The following is a 14452-nucleotide window of genomic DNA, read 5'->3' on the forward strand; positions in this document are numbered from 1 at the left end:
TTTCCAATATGCAATAAAAGTTGATTCATTTTATAAAAATGCAGCGATTAAGCGGGATTTAAAAATAACCGTTTGACAGTCCTCGTTTTTACGTTTATTTCTAACATGTTCAACTTTTAAAAACATTTATTTGTACCTATTTAAATGACAAAGATACACCAGGAGCCATGCGCAGTAACACTTAACCATGCCGTCATGGATGGCGTCTAAAACAAAGTTTCAAGTGTTAAAAGTTTCGATACTCTTCGTAACGCGCCACTGAGGGCGTGCGTCCTCAAGCAGCAAAGATGAAAGTGAAACAGGAGCACACATCGCGACCCTGACTGTGCACAAACCGAGGTCACCGTGCTGCCCGTCTTCTCCTGAGTGTGTTATCATCATAAAGCCACACGCTAGATTAGAGCTCGGCCTCGGACTATTTGGACAGCTGAGCACCACTGACTTAGGGCGCAGAGATACGGGACAGACTCAAATCTGTCTCAAATCTGTGCTGCCATTGAGAGCTGCATCCTTGAGCTGCTTCATTTATTATGAATGAACAGCAACTTTGTGTGACATTAATGAGGAGTTGCTATGGAGGAAAGATGTTCTGGTCGCAGAACAGTTCAGTTCAAGGTGAGTTAGGGTTCAGTTGCTCAAACGGTTACACATGAAGACTCTTATCTTTTGTGCTTGTATACAGAAAAGTGTCAACTGGTGCACCTGCTCTAATATTTCAGATTGTATGTCTTATTTTTATGAGTTTGGGCCCGAGCACCAAAAGTTGTCTGAGGTTCCTTTCGGAATGTAAGAAATTCTTGTTAGTTTTCTTAATTACATTCGCAACATAATTAGCATTTTTAGAGGGAGGAATTTTGCATATTTGATGACAGATCAGCATGAATAGTAATTTTCATTGTCACAATGCCACCGCATGATTAGGCGTCATGTACATCACCAAAGTGCTTAATTACTGCAGTTCAACATGGCCACAGGAAGTCGCACGGGAAACTTGGAGTGTGCGTGGGCCATGACATAAGTCACAGCTGTGACACATCCCAACGTGCACAAAGGTGCAGGGGTCTATTTAATGCTGTTTGTGGCTTAGATTTTCCATTGGATTTCCTCTACTGAAGGAAATGCAGAGAGGTTTTCTTCTCGTCAATATTTTATTAGTGACAAATCATAAACAAAAACCTTTCTCCAACTGCTCAGGTGGCCATCATCATCCCGTTCCGCCACAGAGAAAACCACCTAAAGTACTGGCTGCACTACCTCCACCCCATCCTCCGACGGCAGAGGATTGACTACGGCATCTACATCATCAACCAGGTAAGAGGAGGCCAAAGGACCTCGGGCCACAAGAACATACAGTATATACTGTGAGGTACGAGAACTGTTAGGAAGAAGTCGCATGGGCATATCTCAAAATGTGTGAGCTCAGGTAAAGTTCTGTGTTTGGATGTACGAGAAAGAAGAATCGGTTCCTCTGTTGCCGGATTGAGAACACATCAGTGGGCTGTTTTTTAAAAGCCTGCTTGTCTTCCTTTCTCCGCCTCTGATTGGTTTTTATTGACTTATTCTTCATCTTCGGAATCACATCGGCAGTTTTACTCATATTTACTCCATTCAGCAAAAGGTTCCTGATTTCCTGAGCTGTGAGAGCGTGTGTGCGACTAAAGGCTGTGGTATAGGTGAGAGTTCTTCTTCTATATTATTGGTAATGAGTTCTTCTCTCTGCCCTTTCGCTCCCCTGTGGGTCGTGCGCAACGCCTTAATCACTCCCCCTGTGGAAGGGACCTGTGGCTCCAGTGTCTTACCCTTTTTTTCACTTCCACATGTGCAAACCCCCGAACATAAACACATCTTCTCAGCCTTTCTGAATCCTTCTTGTCTGCAATGTGAAGCTGGTACCATGCGGTGTGGAGAGCCGTTAGAGTGCTCACAGCATTCAGACGAATTTTTGAACCCTCTTCGATTTTGTTTCTCGAATAGAACAGACGTGGCTCATCTGAAATAAAAATGTCCTTACTACCGTCAGACTTAGTATTCTTTATATAAGGTGCCCTTAACCTGATTTATGACTAGTGTAGCATTTGTTCTATCTCTGTTTGCACTCACAAGAAAAGAGTTAGGACATGAATTATTCATTTCAAGTTCAGTTGATTAAGATGAATGAGTGACCTCAAATATTTTTGAGGTTTAAGTTCTGTCTACTGACGTTTTTTTTTTTTTTCTGAGAGTCTTTACCTCAAACATCCCACAACAGTTCCTCTTGAATTGTATCATGTTGTTCTATCACACAGAAGCGTCTTGTCACAGCACCTGGTTAGATCATTATGATGTTGACAGTGATGTCAGTGCGAGCTGCAGAATTCTCTTCAGCTCATTTACCTGCACTTCAAACAGACACAGATCCACTGCCTGGCTGTCTAATTATCTCTACAAACCATCACCATTTGTGCTCTTGTGATTGAAACGTTTGGATGGCTTTGTTTGAAGAGGAAATCGCTCTCGTGTAATTTTAAAATCTACTTGAACTTGTTGAAATTCTTAAAAATCTGATTATAGTCTCTCATGAAACCATTATGAGGTGCTTGTGTGGTGAGGATCATTTCTGCTTCTATTTTATTTAGATGAGTTTTGCACTGACCCAAATATGACCCGTGAATTAAACAGCACAGCTGGAGGTTTATGCTTCACTTTTGTAAAACTTTGCTCACAGAAAGACCTCAACTAAACCCTTAAATATATAAATTATACACTGTGTCCATAAATACTCATCAGTAATGGCTAAAGGGTTTTATACTAATTGGCAATGAAGCAGTTGCTCATCTAAATATTATCACTTAGTAATTCTACAGTTTTATTTGCAGGTTTTATGTTCAAATTATGCCCAGGCCAAAAGCCTACTCCAACTAAAACTGTCAGAATCAGCGTAAAATATCTGTTTTCGATACAACTAACACCAGTGAGTGGCTGGTCATGGACGAGCTGTTTTGAGGTGTGGTGGTTATGGCCTAACCCAAACTGTTTGCACAAATAACACACTACAAACAGAAACGCACATAAACAGGCACAGGACGTAATCAGTTTTCTTTGTGTGCTGTCAAGTGTTGATCACTGTTCCTGTCTTGCAAATGCTTAAACCGTCCTGGATTTCCCTTGCCAGACGAGCGTGACTGTCCCCAGAAGAGACAGTGAGGCAAACAGACTGTGGACAGGTTGAAAGTAGTCAAACCAGAAGGACAGAGGAGGGGTTTTGATGACCAGAAGTTCGACGGTGTAGCTACAAAGAGTTACAACAAAATACTTTCAACTGACCATTACCACTTACTGAATTTCTTACAAACACTGCTGCAGACTAAAGGTTTGTATCTCTACTTTCTACACCTTTCTACACCCTTTCTACACCCTCTGCTGTTTTTTTTTTTTTACCATTTCTCAGCAGTTATCATGTCGCTCTGAAAAAGCGGCGAGCTGCTAAGGTATGGTGAGTAGGCGTTGCAGAGGGATCATGCAGAAAGTTATATTGCAACCCAAGCAAGCCCAATGTACTGCCCTGCTGCTCTGTGTCCTCTCTGCCGGACGAAAGAGCCAGGGCCAATGTTTGTGTTGTTGGCCGTCGGCTCATTGTAAAAACTGGAGAAAAGCCCAGAGAGAGGGACAGAACCCAAAGAAAAGCAGGTGAGAAAGACAGAAAGAGAGAGAGAGGTGAGTGACAGAAGTGATGAAGAAGGAAGAGCCATCTGCTGGTATGATTTTTTTTTATTTTTTTTATCCAAGCTTAAGGTTTATCCAGGCTGGGTATCATTATTGATTTGTGGCATCTAATGCCCTTGAACTATAGTGGAAGTCTATAAGGAAAAACATCCCACACAAACACCTCCCCTTGCTTGTTTCTCCTTTGATAAAATTTTGAAGTGGTGGAAGATGTCCACAGATCATTTACTCATAAAAAAAAGTGCCTGTGCAACATTGTAAATATACTCCATCAAAGATCCTTTAAATGTACAGTTAAGCTCTATCAAAAAAGGTGCATTAGAAATCAGAATGTATAGTAGTGTTTCTGTAGTCTATTACACTGTTAATTTAGATGTTAACAGCCCAATAAGCCCAATTGGGTTTATAAAAGGGAACAAAGCAATTAAGAAATGAAGGCGTTGCCTACTGTAAGTGCAAAAACCTGCAGTTCCTGAAGTGTCCACTGGAGGCTGGCTGCAAAACCCAAGAAATCCCCATTAGAGCCTGTTTTAAAATGCCCATTTTTAAATCAGAAATAAACATGTTTACAGACTCCTTCCAAACAGGTTTTGATTTGACTATTACTGATTTGACTGACAGGCAGGCTGCCAGGAGGCTAGCTTTCATTTCGGCTAAAACCCATTACTGACCTTGATCTTTCAGCTTTGTTTGTACTATTTGGCTTTGGATATGTCAGATAGATGATGAGCTAGACTGGTTAGGTGGGAGGGTTTCAGCTACCAAGATATTCTTTCAGCCTGCCTCAGCTCCACCGCTGTGCCTGCTCCTCATTTCGAGTCAGCAGCATTTCCAATGTGATGGCCGCCATCATTTGGCTTTTAAACTTTAAGCTTCAGAAAAAGAGAGCCATATTCAAAGTTTAGGGGTTTTTTTAATTTATTTTTTTTAACTAAAGTAAGGCACTTTTTGTAAACATTACTTCACTCTTGTATTTTTTAGTTGACTCAAAACCTGCTATCTTAATCCAAACCTCCCTCTTTACTGTTCCACTAACCCGACAGTTTCCTGATACAGTTTTGTCAAGTTGAGTGTGAACAGTCTGCTTCAGCAATCTTCAAACACTTTGAAAGACTTTTGTTCTGAGATGTTGATGTATTTTGTAAAGAGAGCACACTTGCACAGCTGAAGCCTGCTGACCATCCTAGCTCCAAGCTAAAGGCTACATTAGCTTCTACTAGCGTAAAAAGCTACTAGATTAACAAACCTGAACCGTTGACAGAGTGGAACATCAAGCAAGCATTAGATTTAAATACTCAAATGAAGACCAAATAGCTTGACCTTAACAACAGTGTTAATTTACATTTTATTAAGAGTGGTATTTAAGCACCAGAACAAGCTCTGATGGGTTAGATGCAACAGACTGACAGCTGGTGCTCTTAACTCTTTGAGCCCTGAAGGAACCCCTTGCTCCACTAATACACCAAGATCACCAAGGGCTGACCTGCTAACTCCTTTCTCCGTCTACCATCCGTTATACTTGCACACACACAAACGCTCCATCAAGTAACTTCGCTGTTCTTCGTATTCACGTCGACTCTTCAGCTCCAGCAGTGGACGCTGAAGGATCATGAAGGATTGTGCTCTAAGAGTGTCTGTGTGTATTTGTTTGGGTTTCAGGATGAAGGTCACATTGAGGCGAACCACACAGTTTATTTGTCTAGAAATCATCATACAAGTGTGTGTGTGTCAGTGTGTGAGATTGCAAAAACATTTCTTGAAGCATACCGCTCTGCATTTTAGTGGTTGACCTTTGATCGTAGCAGAATTGTATTATATTTCAAGAGAACAGTTTTGTTGGTGTCGGTAAAGAAACAAGTAGCAACAAACTCTAACTGCAAATTGATTTATTCAGAAGTTGTCCTTTTACATCTTTGCGAAAACTTTTCTGTGATATTAGCATGCTATGCTCATATAGCACATAGTGTTATTGTACAAATAGATCAGTAAAAGCTGACCAAGTCCTAAAGCTACATCAGGCAGACAAGGAACCGAATCTTTGTAACTTTTCATTATTAAAAGAACAGACAGGTAATCATGGATATTTATTAATACTGATAAATTCCGATATAGATTAGAATTGCTTTTTTTAAAAACTATATTTAAGAGGACAATTGGACAGCATTATAGAAAAGAAATCTCTGTAAGGATTTTAACAGAACATCACATTTTTTGTTATCTTCTCTAATTAATCAAAAGTGTAGTTAACCATTGAGCAGCTTAAGGCCGTTTCTCTTGACTTCCTTGATCAGTTCAGAAATAGTGAGTGACTTCAGTGAAGAATCCATTGTAGATTATTTAAAGAGCATAAGAACATCACTCTGCCACAGTGTTTAAATTAGTGACCCTTTGCCATAACACGTCGTGTGTGTGTGTCTCTGGGAAATTTGTGACGAGTTTCAGTTTGATATAGTGAATAGAGGACGATAGCAGAATCCATTCATCAGGAGAAATATTCAATCCATGCTTCTCTTTATCTTTGATAGGTGTTAGCCCTTTTTATGAAGGTGAAGGACAGTCACAGAACAAAGCCTATTTAATTATAATAGTCATTATTTTATTATCGTCTCTATGAGGTTGCAGGCCTGGGTGACATATTTACTGTAGATATAAACCTTTTAGTAATAAAGAAAAAACTGTGCCCAGACTTTCTCCTTCCTCTCAAGCCACTCTAACCCATGCATATTTAATGCACATTCATTCTCCTACGACAAGACACTGAACATGTTGAGCCCCAAAAACAAAATGAGGGAGTTTTTTGTGTAGTTGACCATGGAATAAGGTATTGATCTGATGGGCAACAGCTCTGTTCCTCTCCTACTCCTCCACATGGCCCCCTCTTCATCTTTATGTTTCTGTGTGCTGAGGTATTGTTACTGTTTTATAAAAGGAACTATACAGTGAGATAAGGTTCTCATTCGTTCTGTACCCCTAGACCGCATCCAGCCCCAGGTGCAAAGAGCTGCATGTGATTATGTTACCGTGGGCTGTGATGAATTATAGATATAGCTGCAAACTTCTCATCGCTCCTCACAGCAAATCATTTTTTTTAAAACTAGAACTACTCTCAGTTTCTAATTTAATTTCAATTAAAGGGGTACCATACCATGAGAAAATCCCCTTTGGCAGTGTTTTTAAACATATGTTTGGGTAACCTGAGTCTACCAAAAAATGTGAAATAAACCCACCCCAGTGTGGTCTGCACAAGTCTTACAAAACAGAGAGTGTTTTAAAAGAACTGGTTTCTACAGGGTCACAAACCTCCTCGAGTGTTTGATTCATTCATTTTGAGAAAAGTACAGATGTTTGATTTAGACCGCAGACGACTGTTTTATAAGGTGGAAAAGAGGGATAATGTGTCCTTTCAAACGTTTCAGCAGCAACATGTGAGATGTCTACATGAACTTATTCTGTTAGTCCAGGTATTTATTGACAGCACCTTCCAGTGGATCGTGGTGAGATAAAACACTTTGACCTTTTTTAGATCAAAAACTGTGTTTTATTTATTTATTTTAGTAGAAGCAGAGTAAAGCTTTCTGACACATCTTCACTTCTTCTGAGGTGCACTGAGAGGGAAAAACAGTCTGAAGAGGTCAAACTCCAGAAACCCTTGTTGTATAAATAACAACTGTGTGAACACAAAGTTGTTCTGAATGCTGAAAGATGATCACACTCTTTTCCTTGTAAAAAAAAAAAGTACTGATGCTGTGTAAACATGGTATAATAAAATATAATTAACAGTAATAACATTTATTAGGCAGAACTTTGATTAACAAATTCTCCACCAACAGTTTGAATACAATTTAATAAAATGTATAACCTTATATCAAAATGAAAAATAGAATAAGAATTTAATAAGGAAAAACTGTCTTTTAAAATAAGAATAATAATAATAATAAAAAGAAAAGAGTTTATCAGCTGATCAGAGGTCATGCTGGGGCTAGAAGGTCACTGATACTTCGGGGCCTCGTCATAAAAGAGCTTTAAAAATTAGTGGTAATTAAAAACAAAAATCCATACAAAGGTGGACAGTAAGCCAAAGCAAAGTCAGGGTCAGAGTGTGGATAATGACAGATATGAATCCCACACTTTTCAACACTGATTAATTTTTGAATGAAGCAGGATTTCTGCCACATCGGCTGGTGACTGAGTTCAGTTGGAGTCGTTCTATCTAACTAGTAGGATTTTACTTTTGCATTTTTCGTGTTTCCTTTTACTGATAATCAACAAGATTGACCTGTGCTGGGCTTGTTTCAATGTAAGTGGAGGGGTTATTTACACGTTGTGTCCAAACTAAACATGTTGCTATAGCAGAGGGATGATACTGTCTTCATCTTTTAGATAACCGGTGCAAAATATGATAACCATATTTACAGCCACAATCTTTTATATAAGGGAAAAAAGTCACAATGCCTTTCTCTGAAAAAGAAGAGAAGATGATTAAGATCTTTTTCTTTCATTTTTACAATCAGATAAATCGATCAGAGTGCTTCATGAAAAGTTACGTGTACATAATCACGTAATATGTACATTTAGAGTGTCAAACAAAGAGTTTATGTTGCAACCTGTTTCAGATGTTTTACGAAATCAAGCTTCCAAACAGCTCAAACAGACAGTTTCTTGAATGTTTTGATCTGCAAACCATAGAGAAAGGACTTATGTTCATTCTAAGCAACATTTTTCTTCGATTCAAACACCAAGAAAGAAATTAGCTTCTACTAAGTCAATTTAGAAGCTGGTCGGCCAAAATATTGATGCCTACCACACACATTCGACTAACCCAGCCAAAAGCATCCTTCACATGCGTCCAAGGAAAGTGCCTGTGGTCATAGCAATAAAAATGCAAAACACTTGCTATGTTTCTACTTGGATGGCGTGCACAGCTGTAATATGAAGCATGGCACTCCGGTGCATTGACATTTCAGGATTTTAGTGATGCATAATTTAACGTGCCTTTCGTTCCTTAGCCTCGCTTTCACTCATGCGTCCATTAACACCACGATTTTGAGACAATGAAAAGAAATATGGTCCTAACTCCCATCTTATGCACACAATTAAATTCACAATATATATGGCATCTTATTGTAGATGTGGAGTTTTGTCTCTTTTCTGTTGATACTATGAATCAACCTTTTTGGCTCTAAATGTCAGAAAAGAGCAGCTAAAGCAAAGCCAAAAAGATTAAATACACACGCCCATCCACATGGACCCAAGAGTCAACAGAACACCATGTACAAACATACAATGGAAAGCAACGGGCTCAAACTAATATTTAGAGTATGGATCAGCTTGTCCGAGTCAGGGTTAGAATCCATTTAGGCAAACAAACACAACATGAGTTTTCCTCATCTGTAGGATCAGCAAGTTAGTGTTCTATAATGGGAGCTGGATAATTTGGTCATTTGCTCATACATAAATATTTTCAGAAGACATTTCCCTAAAAGTCTTAAAATTAAGTCAGTTTGCATTTTGTGAAAAAGTTGCCATACTTTCCTTTTTGGCTGCATCCTTGTGCGCACAGAAAATACTAGAAAAAATGAAGTGTCTGCAGACGTCATCTCCTCTCACTAACAAGCACCTGAATAATAGACACTGAATAATAAGGCCTTCAATGTTGAAGTATTTGTTTCTTATGCACTCCCCAGCAGAGGTTATAAGCAGGTATAAACAGAGCTTAGCCTAGCATTTTTGTAGATGCAACGATTTTATTAAGGTTAGGGTTCCTTCAGTGTTCACCATTTATGATTTTGTTACATGATGTTGAACTATTAACAAAGAAGAAAAGGCATGAATCAGAATCAATAAAAATCAATTGACATAATAAACAAAGATATTTATTCATATGCTGAAATCACAGGCAGCTGAATTGACTCAGTGGTTAAATCATGCGGTTCGACTCCCACCTTTTACTTTGCTTCTAACACGCACAATGCTGAAATCACCGCCTTTACCTCTTTTCCCTTTTCCTCAGTGTTGTCATATTTGGACTCGGGCCTGCCTCTGTGCTGTCATCCAAACACTCCAAACTTGACGACCTTGCTATAAAGAGCTGAGAACAGCTGTATGAAACCCTCTAGCCACCTTGACAAGCCCCCGTTCAAACGGCCTGGAAATGTCACTCTGATTCCAACCCGCTCGTTCCTTGGCTGTTTCCCCCTCATTTCAGCGTTCCCCTCCAGTCTCACACTGAAACTGTTCGGTTACGTCGGCTGTGTTTCCCTCCTGAACACTTATCCAGCAGAAGAAGAGCCAGACAAGTTAATGCTTTCCTTCTTTACTTTTGGCCCATAAGGTTACAGGGAAGGAAAATCTGTTATTATTTCAAGGCTTTTGTATTCCAGAACATTGTAGTTGAGTGGTATCATGAACCATTTCATATGAAACATCATATTTCATACCCCATTAGCTACTGTAAAACAAAAAGTGCTGATGCTAACATTGATCCACTTAATAGCAAATATAATAAACATTCAAAGCATTGGAACCTTTTCGATTGTTACACAACTTCATGATATTAGCTTCCAACCACTTTAGCTAACACCTATATTATCTCGCAAGTGGCTAAATGCTAATGTTAGCTACTCTATGACATTAGCCAATGGGTATCAGATAATGTGGTCTTAAAATATGACCTGAAGTCTTTCCATTAGTTTTTGTTAACTGTCTTTTTGGTCAATCAAATAGTGGTTAAATAACAATGATTGTCAGAGTTAGCCGAACTGCGCTGTTCTAATCACGTAACACGTTTTGTTTGCTGTTTAAAGGTGCACTGTGTCGAGTTGAAAGTTAAATTTGTTTCATCAAAGGAATACATGTGTCACTGGAACACTGTTTAGAGCTAGAAAGCTACCAGGAGAGTTATGTTGTGGACCCCCCACCAAAACTTCTCGCGTAACATTTCCTCTTCAGTGTTCCAGGGACCAAATGTTCCTCTGTGGACTGTTTGTTTATAGAGTTATGAACATGTACCACAGAATCTGTACATTTCTCCAACGTTCACATTTCTTTACCAAAAACAAAATAGCTTACCTTTAAAGTCAGGGGAAAAGGGCAGCCTGTGAATGTAGTCAATTGTCATTGCAGACATTTTTATTCTAAATGCAGCATGATGGTACTTTACAGTTTACATCTGACTGTCCTTTTCTTGCACATGTTAGCAAGATCATTTAGTCACGTCTGACCTTGTCTCTTTCGGGGGCTGAGCTCAATTCAGTCGCAAGATCTGTAGTTCTAAGTCATTTATGCCTTTAGATGCAGACTATTCTCTGAAAGAGCCATAAGCCCATAAGAACAATGGACTCTTTCAGATTTGATTTCCACAGTCTGCCATTACTTGACCTGCAAAACAGCTATCAGAAACTATCTGGGAATCATAGCATCACATCCATGTAGCAGTGTTGTGCTTCCATACTGTGTGCCAGATGAGCCCTATAAGTAGTTTTTTCCCATGACATATTTAACATATGCTGCTATTTATCATGAATTTATCCCCATTTGAATTTGATGAAAAGCCCTAATCTGCAGAGAAACATGTTTAATGGTATATCATGTGAATATACTTAAACCCCATGTATTTATGCAGTGTATTTTATAATGAAATACATGTGTTACATTGTGTTATTAATTGTCTTACTGCGACAGTCACACTCAGTGGAGTGTCGTACAGGAGAGCCACAGAGCTAATGCAGCCAATCTGCACATGTTTCAGTGTTGCCAAATGTTTTAAGAACGCCAAGAAGAGATAAATGAGGTCATATAGCTTTTTGTTTGAAATTTCCTTAAAATATTTGCATCACAAACCCACTGTTTTTTGCCAAGAATCTATATAGCTCTACCACACTGCATATGCAAATGTTTTGCCAGAGATCTTGAAACAACAAATCGATCATTTTCTGTCAAAAAAATAATAATAATCACAATCTACAGATCACAATCTGACAAGATCATCAAAGGGCTCAGGTGTACTGTTCTGTCCACAAGGGGCACCATGATTGACACAACCTAAAGGTTCCTCACGGGAGCTTAAACAAACAGGCAGCAGTATTCATTCTAGTCTGTTTCATAACCAGCTTCCTCAGAGGAGCTACAGGTCATGGTAATATGCATGTTGTCAGCGTGAGAAAGTCAGGACTGAAAAGCAGAATCTCACAAAACATTTGTGTGTGTAGGTTCTCAGTCATCCAGTTTATGCTCAATTTGGAACAAGTCGACTGGTTGAAGATCTTGATGACGTTTCACCTCTCCTCCAAAAGGTGACTTCAGTTCTTACCTATCTGGTGGATGGAGCATAACTTTGTCTTGATGGTTATTAAATCAAAGTCCTAAATAATGTGTCTAATACTACGGTATGTACACACATGAGACAGATCTGTATTTGATCACATGTGACATGAGTAACTTCTTGTAGTTTTCTACATTAACATTCTGGCTATTTAGCCTGATACAACACAACTGCTGAACTACTTCCATAAAGCCATCAATAATGTAGAGTTGGTGCGATGGGCCATGATGTATGATAGCAGGTGTTATAACAAGCAACACAGAGCCATCTGTCCAAGTTGGACTGACCTTCAACTTGTTTGTCTTTTGCCTTTGTGGCAGCAGCCAGAGAATCTGTGTGAAATGAGAAAAGGCCTTCGACATGTTGATGAGAGCACACCCAGGAGGATACGAGCTGGGATTCAGCCCAATATTAAATATGTAAGCGGGGCAAAAAAATCTGTCAATAGCAGCTAACACATCTTTGAAAATAATACATATTGATTTGGGAGAATGGATCAGATATTGTGCTCTCAAGGTCTCAATGGTAAAAGCCTGTTGTTCTCACAGCGAAAGCTTCCTCCTGAAAAATGAAACAAAGAGAGCTCTGTGGTTCAGGAGGAAGAGCATGCTGTCAGGATATCTGACATGACCTCCGCTCTGTGAAAGACAGCATTCTGTCTCTCTCTTTTTTAAATGAAACTCTGCAATCTGTTATTTCTGAGTGGTTCAGTGTGAACTGAGAGAGTTAGACGAGAAGAGCTGTAAAGCAGAATGAAAGGGAAAAGAAAAAAACGAGAAGTTGAACTAAATTTGAGTTAAGTTGTATATGAATATATTTTTAAAACACCAAACCCGATAAGAAAATAAACCACAAAGTCACAAATGTTTGAAAGGAAAGCTCTTAAAGTTGACGTCTCATAATGGTAGTGCTAATTCAGTTATTAGTAGAGCTTTCCACTTAGCGAAAAACTTCTGTTAATTTCCTTTATACAGTTGCCAACATGTGAACTGACCCAGTGATAGTTTAAAAAACAAGCTACTTTAAGCTGACATCGCAACTGAGTGTATTTTCTACGAATGTGAATGGCTTTAAAAAAAAAAAATAATCTTCTCCTTGATGTCACAAATGAGTAACTGAACATAATGATGCATTGGGCTGTGTCAAAAGCTGTGAATAAGGACAGACATTAAGAATGACCCTCCCTAAAAATTCCAATACTTTATCTTTTATTTCCTTGGACTTAGTTGAAAGATTCGATCAGGATTGTTCCCACAAACACCCAAAATATTTTTACTGACATACACACACACACACACACACACACACACACACACACACACACACACACACATCGCCTGGAAGGTCGACACGGCTAATTGAAGTACATTTAGGGCAGACACCTTAACCTCCTTGATCACATTTTTTTTTAACCTGCGAGCTCACACAAGCACGATACAGGCTGAAATGTTCTTGAAGAGAAACCACCTTATTACGTATACAACAAACTAAAGCTCTTTTGTGTTTGTGTGTGAGCAGAAAGTGCGGATTTGTTGGAGGATGTTTGTTTCAGCAACTTGCAGCAATTGGAGGTGGTTTGTCTGTTGCTAAGGAAGCAGGCATTCAACCCTGACTGCTGTGTGTAATAGGCTAGTGTATCTCTGTCTCCCCTCTTCCTCCTGCCTTTGTTTTTTTTTTTTCTCTCTCTCGGTATAAATCTCTCTGTGTCTCTGTCCTTCCTCACCTCGTCTTCCTCCTCACTGTCCACCACCTGGCAGCTCCCACAGAGAGTGTGCTGGCCGCTGATGACTCAGGGGAATGTGTGTGCGTGTGTTGGAGGAGAGGTAATTCAGGGAATCATGGCCACTCTGCCTCATCCTCCTGCATGATTGATTACCTGGCTGAGGAGACACCTCACAGAGCCTCAACAACTGCCCCTCCGTCGCACGAGTCCATTCAATCTGCTTTATTTTTTAACAAAAAAGAAATGACACCCTTCGTGAAGGTCTTTATAAGCCACTTTGTGTGTCTATCTCTATACTGCCCGCGTGCTCTCTGCTTTGTCGCCCATGTACAGTCGAACAGTGTGTTGCTGACTGATGCATTATTGTATTAGTCTTGATAGAAATAATCCAGATGTAGTCTCCAGTGCTGTGTTAGCAAAGTTTTTCAATAGTTGTCCAGCACATTTAATAGACTCTCATGCGTGAACCTTTTTCGAGTTGGATCACGTTGGTCAGCATAAACCTGGGTGTGCTGATTACCTCTGAGACTACTCCACCTACAATATCCCTTCTCTGCGTCAACTATAAAATAGAGAGCTAGCCGTCTTCTTAACCACTTTGTCTTTTCATTCAGCACTAACTACAAACCAAATAGTGGTGAAAGTTTTGACTTTAAAATGATCAGTCTAATGTGCAAAGCAATTGGAGATCAGTTATGGAGCCAAAG

General features: G+C 39.4%; 1 protein-coding gene across 1 annotated transcript in view; it reads left to right on the forward strand.

The window, feature by feature from the left end:
• b4galt2 (UDP-Gal:betaGlcNAc beta 1,4- galactosyltransferase, polypeptide 2) overlaps nucleotides 1-14452 on the forward strand; it is a 148194-nt gene that overhangs the window by 69977 nt on the left and 63765 nt on the right. The window contains exon 4 of the mRNA XM_079348170.1: nucleotides 1195-1311. Within this exon, the coding sequence (XP_079204296.1) occupies nucleotides 1195-1311 (117 nt within the window). The remainder of the gene's footprint in view (nucleotides 1-1194; nucleotides 1312-14452) is intronic.

This window comes from Symphodus melops (genome assembly GCF_947650265.1).
Source record: "Symphodus melops genome assembly, chromosome: 7".
Taxonomy (NCBI): Eukaryota; Metazoa; Chordata; class Actinopteri; order Labriformes; family Labridae; genus Symphodus; species Symphodus melops.